The sequence below is a fragment of the Oncorhynchus clarkii genome, chromosome 5, assembly GCF_045791955.1.
Source record: "Oncorhynchus clarkii lewisi isolate Uvic-CL-2024 chromosome 5, UVic_Ocla_1.0, whole genome shotgun sequence".
NCBI lineage: Eukaryota > Metazoa > Chordata > Actinopteri > Salmoniformes > Salmonidae > Oncorhynchus > Oncorhynchus clarkii.
This window is the reverse complement of record NC_092151.1, coordinates 44,803,841-44,824,496: the sequence shown is the minus strand read 5'-3', so window position 1 is coordinate 44,824,496 and position 20,656 is coordinate 44,803,841. Positions and strand designations below refer to the sequence as shown.

Genomic DNA, 20,656 nt, shown 5'->3' with positions numbered 1-20,656 from the left:
TTTGTCCATTAAAATAACATAAAATTGATCAGAAATACAGTGTAGACTTTGTTAATGTTGTAAATTACTATTGTAGCTGGAAACGGCAGATTTTTTAAAGAATATCTACATAGGCCCATTATCAGCAACCATCACTCCTTTGTTCCAATGGCACGTTGGTCACTTGTGTGTCTTAATTATTTCATCAAATAGTGTGCTTAAAGCATCAGACAAGCTCAGTGCATATAGTTGATTTGATTAAAACACACAAGCCCTGTCTATAATATGGAAAAATACATGTCAAAAAAGGACCAAAGAGAGAACAGATGACTCTCTGTCGATAATAACTAAATAGGAATTTACTGATAAAACAAACCTGCATATTTGTCAAGAACGAGTTACTCGTTGGTTATGCTGCATGTACAGCACTTCAATAATAACCATGAACAACCATGCATCTGTGATTATCAACAGCTCTTTCAAAAAGCCCTGCCTTTCACTTCTCTCCACTGCTGCCCTTGTACAAAGAGCAGCAGTTTCTCAAAGCACACTCAGCATGTTGTAATCAGCATGTAGGGGGCATAAATACTGTATGCTCTTTCTCCAGCAGGCACATCGTTGTAAATGAGGTCTATTTAGCCGGCTGCGGTTTCCTCCGGCTACGACCCACAGTACAGAACCGGGTCTGTTGTGGAGGAGCAGGTCCATAATGGTCCCAGTGATGACTGCAGATTCAGCTATTCAGGATACACTGGCTTCACTACACCACTGACACACCTGCTATGCTATGAGGGCTTAGTAGCTACTGGTTACGTTCTAGAACAGCACAGCCTACATGAGTTTGAATGCAAGCCTTTTGTATATTAAAGTGAGTGCGAGTGAGTGAGAGAGAGAGAGAGAGCGTACGTGCATACGTTGCACAGTGAGGTTGAGCCAGACCAGACACAGTGTGAGAAAGTTAAGAGTGTTGAGGGCAGGAAGTGCCCCCATCCAGTCAGATCCCCAATCTGTCCCAGTCTGACAGCTGTTGTCAGAGAAACCATCTGAGCAGAAGAGGAACACTGGGTCGTGTCACTGACAACACAGCGCATCTCTGCTGACTGAACAACAACGGAACAGAACTGTACTCACCGGGGTCACTGACACACCCTATGACATGATGAGACTATTGTCACTTGCTCGATTCGACACGGCAGCCCCAGAAATGTCCATGAGGCCATTTTTACAGAATTGTGCAGATAAAATAACTGCGTGCACACGAGTTAGCATACTGTACCCACATACACATGATCAACTCGAAGGGCCAAACAGCAGTTGAAACAACAGTGTAGACCCCGCCACTGTTTTGGTAAAAAAAGATCAGGGATTGGGCTGGAGATAAGCAATCACTCGCAAATTCATAGACAAAGCTATGAATGCAGGGTCTGACCAAAATTATAGTTTTAACTATGTTTTTGAGGCTATACGGTGTTTGTTTATGTTTGCTTTGTTCACAAACATTGGAGTAAAACAATCTTATATTGTGGATTCTGATGGGGTACGTCAGTTAAACTAAGCTCATGAGGCATTTACAGGTTATATTCTTCAAGAATCATTCATTTATGAGTCCAAAAATGGATGTAACAACTGCTGATTGCCCCTTTAAAAAGGACAAAAATGTCAACCTATGCAGTCAGTTAGCGAGAGGGGGAAAGCAGTATGACCCCGGTGTGCCCTCTCTCCTCTCAGCTCCACTGTGTATGTACATGTTTGAGGCTGTGTGTGTGTGTTTCACTGTGTATGCACTATGCAAAGTATGTGTGTGGGTGTGTACTGCCTGTAAACAGTGGCTGTGCTAAATACTGAGTGTGGTCACTTTAGTAATAGGCCTCTCCCTCTTACTAAAAGCCACAGCAGATCGCTGGAAGGAAACCGCTGGTTTAGCTTGAGCTATGCAAACTCACTCAAGCCTAAAGAATTGAATCGGAGCACAGTCATATCTGGCTACCTGCTTCTGTAAAGTGGTTTGTACAGGGAAAAGTGTTGGGCAGAGCAGGGTGGTTTAGGCTGGTAAGAGGGGGAGAGGAGAGGTCCCTGATATTGCCGCCAGGCTCTGGGCTGAACTCTGACAGAATTTGTGACACCCTGAGGGAGGGTGTGAGGGAGGGTGAGTGGGTGTGGCTGTGTCTCTCACCAGGATAACCTTGCCTGCTCTTTTTAGCCCTTAAGATCCTAATCCTGCTCTACGACTAACTTTCAGATGACCAGCCCTGGGTGACCAGACCTGTCAAAAAAAGGTCAGAGGTCATAGAGTGCATGATCTTAAGCCTGACCCCATGCCCTACCTTATAAAAGATGTGACAAGACAGGTCGACCTGTTCTAAAGCCTGTCTGAATCAGAGGACAAGGACGCAGGTAATCTGCAACCTAGTGTACTGTAGGTGTTACGTAATGCAGTTTAGGATAAGCCAACCCCTTTCGAGAATTTTTTTTTTAGATACAAAATACATATGTAAAGGGATAAAAAAGAATTATTCTTAAGCATAGACCAGACTTACCTTCTAGGTCAGGACAGAGCATAGGTATGTCGTTTAGGATTAGCAGACACTGCTGAAAATTATTTCAGATGATTTTAGATACAGTCCGTTTCCAAATATTTCGATACAAATCCATATAGGATGTAAATACTTCTCTCTCCTGGCCTAAGAAAGTCAGCTCAGGCCATAAGGTTATGAAGGTGTACTGTAGCTGTCAGTTTCTATTGCAGCTCAACACTGCCTCTGACTGGTTATTTAAAATGCCAGAGGAAGTGTGGTATATTGTTCTTATGCACTATGCACTGCGGAGTGTCTGGACACAGGCCTTAGCGATTGTATATTGGACATATACCACAAAGCCCAGTGGTGCCTTAGTTCTATTATCAACTGGTTACCAAAGCAGACGATTGGTTAAAACCGCATTCCAGCTGGTGTCTATTCCACATTACCACCAGCTAAATCTATGACGTTAAAATGGCTATTTACTCTGCCCCATCTGACTGTGCAATCTACTGTCTCATCAGCCCAGCCAGGCAATTTATAAACTTGATATCCACTATAAAAAGCATCTAGACATTATCTCACATTTCCTTTAGACTAATATTTAGTTTCCAACAGCAGAGATTTGTATAAACCTAGATGTCTGTCTCCATTGTTTCAATATTAAGATTTGATCTCCAGCTGTCCCATAGTAATGAACATGTCAGAATGAGACACAGGCAGGCAGGCAGCTTCACTCAGCCAGGCGAAATCATGACTCAGCATCATTTTTTTATGGCTATATACAAAGAACTATCAATAGAAAATAGGTCAAACGAAAAGAAAGGCAGCTAGTTCAGTTTGAAGTGATTGTGTTCGCTAGCTCTTCTGAACAACAGTGTCCTGACGAGAGAGCACATGTTCTACCCCAGGCGAAATTGTGCATCATTAGCTCATTGTTATGGATGTATTCAAATAAATGTCACTAGAAAACAGCTTAAACGAACGCAAATGCAGCTACGTTGCTGTTATTCTGGCTACAAGGTTTGACGTGATCTGTGATGTGCTGTGGCTTTTGTAAGAGGGAGAGAGATCTAATACTATAGTGTCACAACTTGTGGACTTGTTTACGTGATGCTGTGCAGTTTGTTGCTAATGTTACGTTGCTACCTGCCAACTTCACGGTTTTTACTTTTTAATTACTGTTTAATATTTAATTGTTTTCCCTAACTCTACTTTTTTCATTCAAATGTTTCTCCCCGGACGCTTTATCTGGACATGGTTCTATAGGATCCTCCACCAGCCAAAGCTAAGTAGTAACATTAACATGATGCCTTCTAATTCGCTGTACTCATAATATACAGAAAAACGATTGCCTTATGGCGAGGATAGCCGTGCTGCAAGCCCAGCTTCAGAAGCAATCGTTAGGCAAGGGTCATTTCAGTGTAGGAAAGGATGAAACAGCGCCTGTGTCACCAATACGTACAGATAGTAGTATAAATCCCCTCACACAGTCCCCGCGGGCGGACAATTTTCTCATGGCTTCTGGAAGAAAATGCTGTAGGAATGCTCAACCGGTATCGCTCATTCAGCCGACAGAAACGTTCAACCGGTACTCCCCATTAAGCAGCGAGTCGGAGTCAGAGCGTTCTCTGGTCTCTACTCCTCCCCTTACGGGGTCTGAGATGCCGAAGCCTCCAACCATTAGCTCTGACAAATTGAAAACCCTCGGCATGGACGACTCCATTACCCGCAGTATTAGACTTAATAAGAATCATCCAGTAATCATACACAGTTAACGTCGGTAGCACTGCCCCCTGGTTAAGGCTAATCTGAAGATGGTGCTGGCTAAGGCTAAAACTGGATGGATGAAACATCCAGGAAGCATTACTGTGTGACTGTGATTCAGCACTGTGTTGGGGATAATCAACTTGGCACTCTATGGGGGAAAAAAATGCAACTTCGTGGAAGGTTAGTGCTGCTACTACGCCATGCAGAGCGGCGCACACCTTCCACGGCGTGCATTATTTTCCATAGAACGCATAGCCCCTCGTTGCTGATCCCTTACATAGTGCTGAAACACAGTCATGCAGTACTGAAGGCTTCCTGGTCCTTCCATCCATCAGCTTAAAATGATCTTTATTGGAGGATCTCAAATGCTCCGTTACAATAAAGCCCCAATTTAATAGAGGTCATCAATAACTTGCTGGCAGAAAGGAGAGCCACGTTTGCATCCTGTTAACTTCATACAACTTTTCTTTAGCTTGTGAAGGAGACCAAATTGCGTCTGAACTCTCTTAAGGTTGAGGTGATTCTACTACAGTAGCCTGCCTCCCTTATCAACACACAAACTGAAGACAAAACAAGGCAATAGCAAACATCAAACTACCACTTACACTAATAAAATCATGTGATTTTGTATAGTGCTTATAAACACACTGTAATTGTGTGCATTTTACAGTGACTATTTCCTACCGTTTATGCATTATAATGCCGATGCGCTTCCTGTGGTCACTTTTTAAAAAACATTTTCATGACAAACACTCAAATGAATGTAAAACGTTTCCAATTAATCAAAATTGCTGGGATCCAGCTCTTCTCAATAATTGCCATCAAAACGTTAGTACTTTCCCGATATTTAATTTAGGAATGTTGCACTGCAATCAGCTGTGTGAGGAGTTGTGAGTTCTTGCCACCCGACAGTTGACATTCAGCTGATAAACGACATAGGCCTAGCTCATGAACAGCTTCGGGAATTAGTCAATTTTTTTAAACAATTATAGGCTATAGACCTAGACTACTGAAAAGCATTATTACAATATTCAAGTGACTTGTATAGGCTAAATCATGTTAATGTCTTGACAAGCAGGAATTGATGGGCTTCTCGCCTCCGCGAGGACACAGGACATAGCCTGAGGAGGGGCTCACTCCGAGATGGAGGGAAGGCTTTGACATTATTGCCTCCGCTTGGAAACAGCTGGTTGATAACAAGTGTGAAGCGTCAGACTTCGGGATGATTGTGAACGAATAAATGAATACAAGTATATATTTTGGGGGAAAATGTACTGGGTCAAGCGGCCATATGAAAGCTTGATTAACTGGCCCGGTGAGCTCGGCAGATGTTGCCTGGCCAGCGGGCATCCCTGAATGTCGAGTCTCTATCAGGAAGCTGCAGGCCAATATGGCGACCGGGAGAATTAGGTGTGTCGAAAGAAGTAAGAACGGTTTGAGTGGCTGATTGGGCTGCACACGAATCGATAACCCGGTGTTGTGCCGGAACCCCCCCCCCCCCTTCTAATTTCCTTAATTTTGTGACTAGAGTTAAATAGTTTCTGTGACCCACATCAGAGTCAAATACTTTATATAGAACACATTTCACGTAGGCAACCGAAACGAATAATTAATGTGTGTTATATTAAATATAGAGGAGGGAGTCAAACGTTGGCAAGCAATACACATTTCAGAACAACTATGGCTGAATTATTATCCTTACACTTTCAAAAATGCTAGTCGAATAAGACATGGGAGAGATGACGAATTTTGGCAAAGAGATTTATTTATAGACTAATACAAAATTCAGTAGCGGATTTAGGTACGGGCGAAATGGGGAGCATCTTGCCGCCCCCGGGTGCGGACGCTGAAGGTGGGGATCGCCCAGGGCGTTATACAAGTTAGAACCGCTACATACACTTGAAACAAATAGTCAAACCGAAAACTGCAGACAAAAATGCTTTCTACTACTAACATCAGTGAAATGTAGACTAGACTGACAACGGAGTGAAGAGCAGAAATCTCAGCTAGCAAACAAGTCGCAGCAATGAAAAATGCGAATGGGGGGATTCTGTCAGGGTACGAGATTTTCGGCACACCGGCAACCAGTCCACCGCTGTTGTTTCGACGTGCCCGCTGACAACTGAGATATAGCCGGCGGTAGCTCATTTCCCCCTCCCTCCCATGATTTTATTTCAAGTAGTATAGCAGCCAGCCTACACAATAAAACAAATATTTATAACCATATAGATGTCACCTTGATACAAACCGCCTACTCAGTGGGGAGAGTACGAATGGCAACAACACGCTCCCGCTTACCGGGACACACTGCCTTTCGCTCCCGCTTGCTCAGCACTACTGTCCAGCAACAGCGTGGGAAGTATAGCCACATAGTAGTAGTCTGTATCAGGGTGACAGCCAAAGTAATCAAACGCATAATGTAACAGTACACACATCACGGTAGCTCAAATTTACTGTAGTTGCGTGGTAAGAAACGGAAGAAGAAAAAAAAAACACAGCTCCATCAAAACCTTCTAACCTACCCACCTCATTTTCGATGCTCTGCGCACAGCCAAACAACGGAAGTGATGGATTCGAATTCCGCGGAGCGCCAGTGGCAAACTTGCCAGTGTAAATGATTTGTAAGAGTACATTTAGACTATAAAAGTCGAGCTATACCTACTAATTGGCTAGTTCTGTTGTGATCACGTCAGTTGTGTTGTGTCAGAGTTAAGGCCCGAGCCATCCACCAAGCCATAGTCATAAACGACACTATACGTAACTAACTATAAAGCGTTGGTGAGCCTCTACACTAGAGGAACATTTATCGTTCTACAGTCCTACACCTGGCAATCAACTGATCAACGCATCCTATAAATGAATAAGGTGGTAACACGAGACCATTCATGAGGTCTCTAACGCACTGGTTCCGACCATTCAGTGCTTTCTGGGTGTGTTCATTGTCATAGTGACAACTGCAAACAATACTTCAATGTACATGTAGGCCTAATGAAAAATTATTTTGTAACTTGTATTTAAATGTGGCAATTCAACAACAACCTCCGTGTAGCCTGTGCATATCTTAGCCTGTCATTGCCTCATTGCTCAAGTGGTTTGCAAGTGATTTCCATTTTTCTAATGGTTTTAAATTCCTTATTTTTCACTGTGCTCATGTCTGTATGTCCTGTGCAACTATTTGCAATGCATCGGTAACAATGTTATCATAACCGGCCAAAAGCGATCACACCAATGCACTTTCTCTCCTTAACTTAAAAAAATGTCCTATAACTTTTGTAGCCGATAGCTTTTTCCTGGTATTTCACAAGAAGAGGAATGGCCAACTGCGACGAGGCTTGCTTAGCCTATAGCCTGTGGCGCACGGGAACAGCTGGAAGAGAGAGGGCTAGTGATGTGTAGCTAAAGTAAGAACCTAAATATTTGCTAGATATTAGGCCATTCATTTGCTAAATATTAGGGCTATAGGCTAAATATTTACTCGTCAGTGAAAGAAAAAATAAATGAAAAGAGATTATGAAATGGCAGATCTGTGGTGATGTTCCTCCAGACTGGCACTCTGTGGTGCCCGGACACGCAACGCTCCGCTATTGATTTTAGACCTAGGCCTGCATTTTTAGACAAGAACATTATTATACCTGAGCTACAACAACACAGTGCAATGAGGAATGTATTATTGTTATCAAGTGAATGCACAAGTATTGTCCATAGGCTGTAAACTGCAGTAATGTCGGCTCATTTGAATAACCGCTCACATGTCCTGTTTTGTTTCATGCTGAAACAACGGTTTTGAGAGGCCATCAGTGGCGCGGCCAGGTACATAATTGCTAAACAGACCAATGAAGACAGACAGGCTCGAGATATAGCCGAAATTAGAAGGTTATGCATATTAGCCCATAATTCATAAGCTCAATGTTAGGCTTAATACTGCAGTGAATATATCCAGTCAATTTACGCAGCAAAAAAAAATGAAAAAGTTGATCAATATGAAGAATGTAATTACTGTTTTCAAGTGAGTACAAAACTCTTGTCTACGCTGAAAACTGCAGAGTATAACCACTCAAAAGCCTGTGCATATTCATTTAGAAATAACTGCATCTGATTGGACAACCATTTGGATCAGTTTTTTATTTATTTTTATCTCTGTTATATATATTTTTTAAATACCTTGACCTTTTAGGTCAAGGTATTTGCAGTATAGTAAAATGGTGTATTTTGTCATGATGTATCACTTAACAGAAACATGCTAATGCAGGGATTTCTAGTGGCGCGCATATGAATTATGATAATGAGCGAGCATAGAGGAAGTTGTACGCAGTTTCCGGCGTTTGGCTTCAGTGTTTTGAAAGCGTTGGAAAATGAGGTGGATAGCAGAGTGCCTTCTCACACATCTACTCGCCCATGTTTAAGTCGCCATATTGGGATGCAGCTACATCTCTTTAGCTAATCCACTCGCAGTACTCCATGTCATGTGTAAGACAAAAACCGCCACCTGCTGGAGAAGACAGATTTTGGGCAGAGTTATCCCTCTCCGAGTTTTCACTCTCCCTCTCTGGTGTGTCTCACAAATTTCAGTTAATCACTATAGCTCCCGCCTTGGGCCAATCAGAGTGATTCGGTAAATGGCGGATATCCATGGCAAGACGCATCATTCACCCAAGTTTCGTCAAAATCGGGGCAAGTGCTGTCTGAGAATCCCCCCCCCCCACCCATTTCATCATGGGGGACAATTAAGTGACTGAATTAACCATAGTAAATTCAAACTAAGGAGAAAACGACATGGTGGAGATAGCCAGGGTAGGTTCAAAATGGCGGCAGTAGTGTCCACGGACAGTTAGTCTGGATACGCAGGATTTTTAGGCAGTGAATAATGCAGTACCTTCATGCTGCAGGCCAGTTCCATAAGTTTCTTAGCGTTCTCCTCTGAGCGGTAGCGTTTGGGAACCGGGACTCGGAAGAACTTGAGCGCCCCCTCAAAGTCAGTCGCCAGCAGGTCTTCTCGCGAGGTCTGGAAGAGGAGAGGAGGGACACGGTGAGACAGAGAGAGACTTTTCCAGCCCAGAACCCCCTCACAGGAAAACCCTCTGTAACATTACTGCTGCCAAGAGCACAGCAGGAACGGTGTGAGAAGAACGGCGTGTGTGTGTGTGTGTGTGTGTGTGTGTGTGTGTGTGTATGTGATTAGAATGAAATCGAAGCCTCAGCTCTATGTCTAAGCTTGCGGTGCGCCGCTGTGGTAACACGGCCTCGTGGCTGGCGGTTTGTGTGCGCGTGTGTAGGTCTCCACAGAGGCAGCAACTCACCTTCAGGAGAGCCAGAGCCACATTGAAGATCACACTGATGCCCTGAGCGAGACAGAAGAGAAAATAAAGACTGTGTTACTGAACAGAGCAGAGGTAAGCGGGGAGAGGAGAGGCACGTGGGAGACTAGAAATAAACAGAGGGAGAGGGTTGGTAGAGAGACGGAATGTAGAGGAAGTTGAGAGTAGAAAGATAGTGGGAGAGGGTTAGGGGAAGACAGAGAAAGGGGGATTGAGTCCAGAAAGAGAGAAAGGAAGTGGGGGTAGAAACACAGAATTAGAAGGGTAAATAGAGGAAGAGGTCCAGATGGGGCAAGTACAGTACAATACCTCACAGAGTAGCAGGTCTATGTGGAACATGTAAGGTTAGGACGAGGGGTTAGGGAGAGGGGTGAGGGTTAGGGAGAGGGGTGAGGGTTAGAAGTTAGGGAGAGGGTTAGAAGTTAGGGAGAGGGGTCAGGGAGAGGGGTGAGGGTCAGGGAGAGGGTTAGGGAGAGGGGTGAGGGTCAGGAAGAGGGTTAGGGAGAGGGGTGAGGGTTAGAGGTCAGGATGGGGGTTAGGGAGAGGGTTGAGGGTTAGGGAGAGAAGGTTGAGGGTTAGGGAGAGAGGGGTGAGGGTTAGGGAGAGGGTTGAGGTAGAGAGGTGAGGGTTAGGGAGAAAGGTGAGGGTTAGGGAGAAAGGTGAGGGTTAGGGAGAGGGGTGAGGATTAGAGGTCAGGATTAGGGAGAGATGTCAGGGTTACGATTAGGGAGGGGAGAGGGTTAGGGAGAGCCGTGAGGGTTAGGGAGTTAGGGAGAGAGGTGAGGGTTAGGGGTTAGGGAGGGGGTGAGGGTTAGGGGTTAGAGGTCAGGGTGGGGGTTAGGGAGAGGATTAGAGGTCAGGATTAGGGAGAGGGTTGAGGGAGAGAGGTGAGGTTTAGGGAGGGCGGTGAGGGTTAGGGGTTAGAGGTCAGGGTGGGGGTTAGGGAGAGGGTTGAGGGGCGAGGTGAGGGTTAGGGAGACGTGTGAGGTTAGGGTCAGGATTAGGGAGAGCGGTGAGGTTTAGGGAGAGCGGTGAGGGTTATGGAAGGGGGTGAGGGTTATGGAGAGGGGTGAGGGTTAGGGAGAGCGGTGAGGGTTAGAAGTTAGGGAGAGGGTTAGAAGTTAGGGAGAGGGGTCAGGGAGAGGGGTGAGGGTCAGGGAGAGGGTTAGGGAGAGGGGTGAGGGTTAGAGGTCAGGATGGGGGTTAGGGAGAGGGTTGAGGGTTAGGGAGAGAGGGTTGAGGGTTAGGGAGAGAGGGGTGAGGGTTAGGGAGAGGGTTGAGGTAGAGAGGTGAGGGTTAGGGAGAAAGGTGAGGGTTAGGGAGAAAGGTGAGGGTTAGGGAGAGGGGTGAGGATTAGAGGTCAGGATTAGGGAGAGATGTGAGGGTTACGATTAGGGAGGGGAGAGGGTTAGGGAGAGCCGTGAGGGTTAGGGAGTTAGGGAGAGAGGTGAGGGTTAGGGGTTAGGGAGGGGGTGAGGGTTAGGGGTTAGAGGTCAGGGTGGGGGTTAGGGAGAGGATTAGAGGTCAGGATTAGGGAGAGGGTTGAGGGAGAGAGGTGAGGTTTAGGGAGGGCGGTGAGGGTTAGGGGTCAGGGTGGGGGTTAGGGAGAGGGTTGAGGGGCGAGGTGAGGGTTAGGGAGACGTGTGAGGTTAGGGTCAGGATTAGGGAGAGCGGTGAGGTTTAGGGAGAGCGGTGAGGGTTATGGAAGGGGGTGAGGGTTATGGAGAGGGGTGAGGGTTAGGGAGAGCGGTGAGGGTTATGGAAGGGGGTGAGGGTTATGGAGAGGGGTGAGGGTTATGGAGAGCGGTGAGGTTTAGGGAGAGCGGTGAGGGTTATGGAAGGGGGTGAGGGTTATGGAGAGGGGTGAGGGTTAGGGAGAAGGGTGAGGATTAGGGAGATAGGTAAGGAAGAGCGGTGATGTTTAGGGAGAGGGGTGAGTGTTTGGAAGAAGGGTGAGGGTTAGGGAGATGGGTAAGGACGAAGGGTGAATGTTATGGTTAGAGAGAGAGTTGAGGGTTAAGGAGGTTTAGGAAGAGGGGAGAGAGTTAAGGAGAGGTGTAAGAAAGATGGTGAGTGTTAGGAAGAAAGGTGAGGGTTAGGGAGAGAGGTGATGGTTAGGGAGAGAGGTGATGGTTAGGGAGAGAGGTGACGGAGAAAGGTGAGGGTTAGGGAGAGGGGTACGGGGTTTGGGAGAGAGGTGAGAGGTTAGGGGTTCGGAAGAGGGGTTTGGGTTGAGGGAGAGGTGTGAGGGTGATGAAGAAGAGTGAGGGTTAGGGGTGAGGGTTACGGAGAGGGGAACGAGGGTTAGGGAGAGGGGAACGAGGATTAGGGAGAGGGGAGGGGAACGAGGGTTAGGGAGGGGGAGGGGAACGAGGGTTAGGGATGAGGCGAGGGTTAGGGAGAGAGCAGAGTGTATCGGGCTAGAGGGAGATAGATAGATACCTCACAGAGAAGCAGGTCTATGATGTGGAACACCATGTAGAGGGGGAACTTGGCTGTGAAGAGCGTGAGGAACCACTGAGAGGCGTACATATGAGCCTCCAGACCCACGTTCAGGAAGTGGTTATACAAGTCTGGGATGTACTCCTGTTAGAGACAGAGAAAGAAAGAAATCGTTACCCGAAAGTAAGCATCAACAGCAGCAGTGTACTCCTGATACACAGAGAGAGAGAGAGAGAGAGAGAGAGATACAGCAGAACAATTACTACAGTAACAGTAGGTAGAGAAACACAGAGAGTATCACACATTTGTTACACTGAGCCTACACGGGACTCAGCACGCACGCACGCCATCTCACCTGCATGAGTCGCTCCAGCTGGAAGAACTTGCAGTGTAGATCCTCAAAGTTCTGCTTGAAGAGCTCCCTGAGTCCATAGTCAAACATGATCTTGACCAGGACACTAAAGGCCTGCTCCTCAGGCATCTAGACAGGGGTACAGAGAGAGAGAGAGTACATACAGTAGGTACATCAGCAATCACAAGCACACACTGTACGGGACCCACTGGTTGATGCTTATTTCTAAAACCCTCTTAGGCCTCACTCCCCCCTATGTTGGGTTCCCGAGTGGCGCAGCGATCTAACGCACTGCATCTCAGTGCTAGAGGTGACACTACAGACCCTGGTTCGATTCCAGGCTGTATCACAACCGGCCGTGATTGGGAGTCCCATAGGGCGGCCGTCATTGTAAATAAGAATTTGTTCTTAATTGACTTGCCTAGTTAAAAAAAAGTTTTACAAATCTGAGATACCTACAGTACTGTAGCCCTCATCCTCCACATACAAAACCCGTTCTGCCAGTCACATTCTGTTAAAGGTCCCCAAAGCGCACACATCCCTGGGTCGCTCGTCTTTTCAGTTCGCTGCAGCTCGCGACTGGAACGAGCTGCAACAAACACTCAAACTGGACAGTTTTATCTCAATCTCTTCATTCAAAGACTCAATCACGGACACTCTTACTGACAGTTGTGGCTGCTTCGCGTGATGCATTGTCGTCTATGCCTTCTTGCTGCTGTCGTCTGTGCCCAAAAATGTGTGTACCCTGTGCTGCTGCCATGTTGTGTTGCTACTATGCTGTGTTGCTACCATGCTGTGTTGTCATGTGTTGCTGCCATGCTATGTTGTCATCTGAGGTCTCTCTTTATGTAGTGTTGGGGGTGTCTCTTGTGATGTCTGTTTTGTCCTAAATATTTATATTTTTATCCCCCGTCCCCGCAGGAGGCCTTTTGCTTTTTGGTAGGCCGTCATTGCGAATAAGAATTTGTTCTGAACTGACTTGCCTCGATAAATAATGTTGAAATTAAACACTGGGCTGGGACATATCTGCATCAATGTTTACTGTCCTACACATCGATCTAATTTGAACAGTACTTAAATAATGCATCAGATCTGACTTCATACATCAAAAACCTTTCGTTTAGGTTAAAAAGGAGAGGCATCTCTTGATGTCTGACTTGTTCACCATAGGCCATCTAGGTACTTAGCCTGAAAGTTCATGTATCCCTGAAATAATAACAGGACAGTGCAGTTCACTGTCTATCCACTAGGGGTCAGTGTTTTAAATCAGAGAGCGCTCTGGCACTTGTGATTGCTGAGAGGGAGGGATGAGACATCTGCCCTGAACCACCTCCAGCCTAGAGCACTCCATCACAGAACTGAGCCGGTGAGGAGAGGGAAAGAGAGAGAGAGAGAGGGGGGGGGAGGGAGGGAGAGAGAGAGAGAGAGAGAGGGAGGGAGAGGGAGGGAGAGAGGGAGAGAGAGAGAGAGAGAGAGAGAGAGGGAGAGAGAAGGAGAGAGAGAGAGAGAGAGAGAGAGAGAGAGAGAGAAAGGGAGAGAGGGGGGGAGAGAGAAAGAGAGAGAGGGGGAGAGAGAGAGAGGGAGAGAGAGAGGGGGGGAGAGAGAGAGAAAGAGAGAAAGAAAGAAAGAGAGAGAGAGAGAGGGGGAGAGAGAGAGGGGGCGGGGGGAGAGAGAGAAAGAGAGAAAGAAAGAAAGAGAGAGAGAGAGATACCGCGTGTCTCGATCAGCTCCCAGCTCTGCTGTTGCCATGTGTAACTCACGTGCAGCAGCAGCACCGCAGCCAGGAAAGACTGCCCCTGGCAGTAGCCAATCTCCTCATCATACACTGAGTAGGCCTGGGGAGGAGAGAGGAGCACAACGCGCAACGTTAGAGACAGGACCAGAGACGGGTTGTTAGTGCGATTGTAAAGTACATTCTCTGTATTACAATAAAAGAATAACAACATGGTAATTCATCATGCTGCTTTAATCCAAAGAGCGCACGCCGTACAGAACTGTCAACATTGACAGTGACGCATTAAGACGCCGAAATCAAACCCAACGAGCCATTGGATCCACTTACAACTCTCCGGAGAATTACCATTGGTCGTATCGGACGACATAATAAACTCCCTGGACTCTGGAGATCGAGAGAGAGAGAGAGAGAGAGAGGGAGGGGGAGGTCTGAGCAGTAGCCTTCTAAGCTACTCTGTAAACCCTGTTATAATGATGAGCTGTCCGGCTGAAACAGTCAATGCTGAAACGCAGCGGTACAACCGATATGGATCAAACGTACAGGGAGAGCAGACGCGCACGCACACGCGCACACACACACACACACACACACACACACACACAACTTTCTAGCAGTCACAGAGAATCGAGAGCATACAGAAACACTGCTTCTTGGTCAACGTTCAATGATGGATCGAGACCCCCTGGCCAGCAGAGAAGACTCCAACCAAAACATCGACTCAGTTGAATCATTTTTGGGAACCTGGGCCTCAGTTGATCCTTTTGAAATTGTTAGCCCCACTGACACACTTCCGTAATTAGTATCTGAATCAAAAACCAAACTTTTCCCGTCAATAATAATACAGTGTCGATGGCGGAGTGCTTACTGCTCATTGGCTGGTAGCTACAGCTTTTTTTGGCTCCCGGTTTTTGTTTTTCTCCGCTTCATATTCCAGCCAATCTTTGAGCAGTTGTGGGACCGTCCCCCTCCTAGTAATGTGTTGTAATGCAATTTGTACGATTCTGAAGCGAGGCCATTTCCCCCTCGGGGATAATTCATCTTTCTTCTTCTCCTACTGCTCCCTCCTATCCTCACCTTGCAGATCTTGTAGAGTGAGTCTTGGCCGTCTCCTCCAGTGTCCTTGAAATAGTCGTGAGCTGGGAAAGTCCTGTTGATGTCTCTGGTGATGGCACTGTCCTGGGGAGACTCCTGGGAGGGTCAGACAAGGGAAAAGGGGAGAAAAAGAGGGAACGAGAGAAAGGAAACAATCAGTGAAGTCCATAGAGTTACATTTAGAGTGGCTGTTCCCCTGGAGTTAGATCTTCCCCAATTAACCACGGACTCTGTACATAAAGTCCAGTCAGCGCCTAAGGAATCCAACCAACTGAAGAGTAAGGAAGCAAACGGTACAAAATCGTCCACATCACAATACCAGACCAGTCAACAGACTTTTCTGCCCTGGCTCCACCAGGGGACAGTGTTCTATGGTAAATGCAGCCTCTCAGTTTGTCTCTCTGGGAGAGGAGATTGGGGATGGGAGGGGAGAGGAAAGGCCCCAGAACACAGCATACAGTGGGGCCCGGAATAAAGGGGCCTGGATACTGTAACATAAATAACACTATGCAAAACAAAACAAAAAACAAAACGCGATATATTTTATACTGATACAATTGCTCAGAGAAAGAGATTTTGCTTAACAAATTTAAATTAAAAAAAGGGATAAGGATCAAGATAATAGGATCCCCTATTTTAAATCAATACTCCAGCACCCCCCCCTTTGACAAGATAAGGTCACTGCGCCTTTTTCTCAAATGCTTTATTAGATTGGGATCGTAGGAGGGATCTAAGACCATTCCTCCATACAGAATCTTTCCAGATCCTTGATATCCTTCGTCTGCTCTTACGGACTTCCCCTCTTCAATTCAAACCACAGGTTTTGAAATGGGGTTCAAGGCCGGAGACTTGTGGTCAATGAACCATTTCTTTGTAGATTTTTGATGTGTGCTTGGGGTTGTCTTGCTGGAAGATCCCCTTGCAGCCGAGTTTCACCCAATGGTCTCCCAGCCCGCTTTTGATGATTCATCGCCCCTATCGTGTTCAGTTAAGAGGTACCATGAGAAGGAATGACAAAGTACCTAATATGTATTCTGTACCATTGACTGGCACGCACAGCCTGTCTCTCGGGGTCTCTCCAGTGACTGGCGCTTTGTCTCGAGGACAGTGCATTGTTTTTCGTGCAGGCAGGTTTGGCTGCCGCATTGGCACAAAGAGCTAAATAACTTATAGAACAGTGTTGCTCCCGGACAAATCTATTTACAGAGGAAAAGTGAATGCAAATAACTTTATTGAAAGTATGTTTGATAAGAAATACTATAATGTGGGGGAAAAAAAGAGATTAAATGACACAGACAGGGGTGTGAATGGATCCCATCCTCTCAGCTCAGCTCCAGTGACCAGCCGCCCTCCATGTTAGCGTGCTCACCTTACAGTAACACACGTCAGATGGCAACCGGTCTTATTACGACAGCCAGAGTGGAACCCAGGCGGTATTGACATGTTTCCCCCGGGGATCCCTATTCTGACGCGGCGCCACACGGAATGGAATTACTGTAATTACAGTACCCACACGTACGTATGCACAGGAGTACACGCCACGCATGGACGCACGCACGCACACAAACGGACAGACACACACACACACACACACACACAGACAACTCTGCAGCGCCCTTTTCAAATATTAATTACCCCCGGGTTCCATTATTGATGCTCTGTTTATCTGGAACAGAACAGCATTTAAATAATGCACATATTCCACTCACAGTCACTAGCATCCACACACAGCTACACAGTCTCAGTCAGTCACTGAGCTGAGCCAGTCAGCCAGTGACTATGGGGCAGATTCAGAACCTAGATATCTGGACCAGTATGGCGGACAGTATTTACAGAATAACGGTGAGAGTCACTGGCTGGCTGACTGTCCTCAGCACGGCACAGAGGAAATGATTCAGCACGAGCTACAGTACCAGGTAACAGTTACCAGCACCCTTATTACGGCTGGATGTCTGGTCACCAGCAGACTACTTTTAGTTATCGTCCGGAAGTGTGGCAGTGTGCGCCCTCGTTCACTCCTCTTCCAGGATTGAAAAGCATCGGTATAAGAAATGTGGTACACTTTTCTAGCATGAGAGCTACTTTTAAATGATGAAAAATTTCACGAGCTACTGTGTTTTTTTGTGTTTTTTTTACCTTTACCCAAATTCTGTTTTCTTGATCATTTTCCCCCCCTGTTTTTATAATTTTTCTATCGAATTACAATTCTTCATAGAGAAACAATGACATTTGATGTTCTGAGTCCATGTCAATGCTGAAATCACATCAGAAGACCATTTGGTTTAGGACATTTTGTTGTTGTTGGTCTAGCTAGTCATCACAGACACAGCCCTAGGAAGTAGGGCTGCTGATAAATCTCTCTATTTTTTTTATATATATATACTCTCTCCCCCCCCCTCATAAAATCAGCGAATTATGCCTTTATTACTCAAATCAAATCAAATTTTATTTGTCACATACACATGGTTAGCAGATGTTAATGCGAGTGTAGCGAAATGCTTGTGCTTCTAGTTCCGACAATGCAGTAATAACAAGTAATCTAACTAACAATTCCAAAACTACTGTCTTGTACACAGTGTAAGGGGATAAAGAATATGTACATAAGGATATATGAATGAGTGATGGTACAGAGCAGCATAGGCAAGATACAGTAGATGGTATCGAGTACAGTATGTACAAATGAGATGAGTATGTAAACAAAGTGGCATAGTTTAAAGTGGCTAGTGATACATGTATTACATAAGGATACAGTCGATGATATAGAGTACAGTATATACGTATGCATATGAGATGAATAATGTAGGGTAAGTAACATTATATAAGGTAGCATTGTTTAAAGTGGCTAGTGATATATTTACATCATTTCCCATCAATTCCCATTATTAGTGTGGCTGGAGTTGAGTCAGTGTCAGTGTGTTGGCAGCAGCCACTCAGTGTTAGTGGTGGCTGTTTAACAGTCTGATGGCCTTGAGATAGAAGCTGTTTTTCAGTCTCTCGGTCCCAGCTTTGATGCACCTGTACTGACCTCGCCTTCTGGATGATAGCGGGGTGAACAGGCAGTGGCTCGGGTGGTTGATGTCCTTGATGATCTTTATGGCCTTCCTGTGACATCGGGTGGTGTAGGTGTCCTGGAGGGCAGGTAGTTTGCCCCCGGTGATGCGTTGTGCAGACCTCACTACCCTCTGGAGAGCCTTACGGTTGAGGGCGGTGCAGTTGCCATACCAGGCGTTGATACAGCCCGCCAGGATGCTCTCGATTGTGCATCTGTAGAAGTTAGTGAGTGCTTTTGGTGACAAGCCAAATTTCTTCAGCCTCCTGAGATTGAAGAGGCGCTGCTGCGCCTTCTTCACGATGCTGTCTGTGTGAGTGGACCAATTCAGTTTGTCTGTGATGTGTATGCCGAGGAACTTAAAACTTGCTACCCTCTCCACTACTGTTCCATCGATGTGGATAGGGGGGTGTTCCCTCTGCTGTTTCCTGAAGTCCACAATCATCTCCTTAGTTTTGTTGACGTTGAGTGTGAGGTTATTTTCCTGACACCACACTCCGAGGGCCCTCACCTCCTCCCTGTAGGCCGTCTCGTCGTTGTTGGTAATCAAGCCTACCACTGTTGTGTCGTCCGCAAACTTGATGATTGAGTTGGAGGCGTGCGTGGCCACGCAGTCGTGGGTGAACAGGGAGTACAGGAGAGGGCTCAGAACGCACCCTTGTGGGGCCCCAGTGTTGAGGATCAGCGGGGAGGAGATGTTGTTGCCTACCCTCACCACCTGGGGGCGGCCCGTCAGGAAGTCCAGTACCCAGTTGCACAGGGCGGGGTCGAGACCCAGGGTCTCGAGCTTGATGACGAGCTTGGAGGGTACTATGGTCATGTACACCAACTTTGCAACAACTGGACCCAACCGACCAACTCCCTCTCTCCTTCCACCCTAATCTCCATCAAGCTTTCTGTTCCTACTTCCAAAGAGGAAGACTGAAACCAAAAGAAAGCAAGCAGGAGAAGAATGGACGGAAGAAAATAAGAATAAACAAAGACCTAAGTGGTGGACGGACTTCTCCTCTCCTTCCAGCCATTGCGCCACACCCTAGGGGTAGTAGGGGGTGGCTAACATCAATGCCTGTGTCCCAAATGGCACCCTATTCCCTATATAGGGCACTACTTTTGACCAGAGCCCTAAGGGGTCAAAAGGAGTGCACTACATAAGGATATAGGGATGTTGCGCTGGACTGAGGCCTGTGAGCCATTGGTCTCCATCACTGATAAGGATCCATGTTTATGTTCGGGAGGGTTATCTCGGGCTCTGAGACACTTTAAAAAGCCCAGTGACATAACACCAATTAGCCTCTGTCCATCTAGAGCCTTCGCGTGAGTGGGGGGAGAAAAAAAAACAGTGTTTGGTGATGCTCATTGTTAGTGATGGAGAGAGACGTGTGTGTGTGTGTGTGTGCGTGCGTGAGTGTGTGTAGGAAGCACTTTAACCTGTTCCTCCATTGTTTACAGCTCAGGTTTATTCTGACCCAACACAATGGCTGAAATGGCATGTTGTTTTTCTTACTTAGGGTTGATTATGAGACCTGGAGTGGGGCGATGAAAGCCCTACTCCAGGAAGTATGGTGGGAGGGAGAGAAAGAGGAGGAGGGGAGGAGGAAGGGTGGGAGAGAGGGCTCTCCTTCGTTTCCTACTCAGGCCCTGTGTGGGGGAGTAACCTGCCCTCCCTCAGACAGCCACCCTCGGCCCTGAATACAGAGCCAGGCTGGGCAGAGGTGTCTGTCTGTGTGTGTATTCGGTGTGGTACTGTTCCTTTCCTCTGTACAGCCGGCTAGCTAACAGGCTAGCTAACAGGCTAGCTACCAGGCTAGCAACCAGGCTAGCAGTCTATCGGCTCCAGGCAGGGAGCTAAGAATAACCCACATATGAAAGAAGCTCTTCTTCAGACGAACTTTGCCTGATTTCACACATAATGTACAGGGACCTGAAAGACTGAAGATGTGGTGAATTGCTGATCCCTGGTATTCTATTTGTGGTAACGATAAGTCGATAGCGTACACAAACACGTGTCCATCATGTGCAGGTATGCATTTGTGGTAACACTGACACACACTCACGCCCATATAGTGTACAAGCTCGGTGAGCCCACAAGCACGCACACGTTTTCATAAAGCACAAAGCAAGAATAACAAGCAGGAAGTGTGATTCCTTTAGATAAGATCACATTTATTTGCTCAGTGCAGAATAATATACCAGAATAGAAATATCTCAGGACAACTCTACAACATGACATCATTACAAGGGCTCGTGGTACCGAGTTAGTTAACTAGCCTTAAATAACACAGAGAACATGATTATGTTTAAGCCCCCGCAACATTCAGTTTACCCAGCACTTGCGACGAATAATCTAAACATTGAAGAGAGTTCAACCAATGTTAAACATTAAATACATTTTTTTTTTAAAGTCAC

General features: G+C 46.3%; 1 protein-coding gene across 2 annotated transcripts in view; it reads right to left on the bottom strand.

The window, feature by feature from the left end:
* LOC139408905 (rab GTPase-activating protein 1) overlaps positions 1-20,656 on the bottom strand; it is a 131,205-nt gene that overhangs the window by 17,275 nt on the left and 93,274 nt on the right. For both annotated transcript variants that reach the window (XM_071153348.1, XM_071153349.1), the window contains 6 exons: positions 15,184-15,297; positions 14,135-14,209; positions 12,378-12,503; positions 12,023-12,166; positions 9,563-9,604; positions 9,139-9,267 (listed from right to left, as the gene is read on the bottom strand). In XM_071153348.1, the coding sequence (XP_071009449.1) occupies positions 9,139-9,267; positions 9,563-9,604; positions 12,023-12,166; positions 12,378-12,503; positions 14,135-14,209; positions 15,184-15,297 (630 nt within the window). The remainder of the gene's footprint in view (positions 1-9,138; positions 9,268-9,562; positions 9,605-12,022; positions 12,167-12,377; positions 12,504-14,134; positions 14,210-15,183; positions 15,298-20,656) is intronic.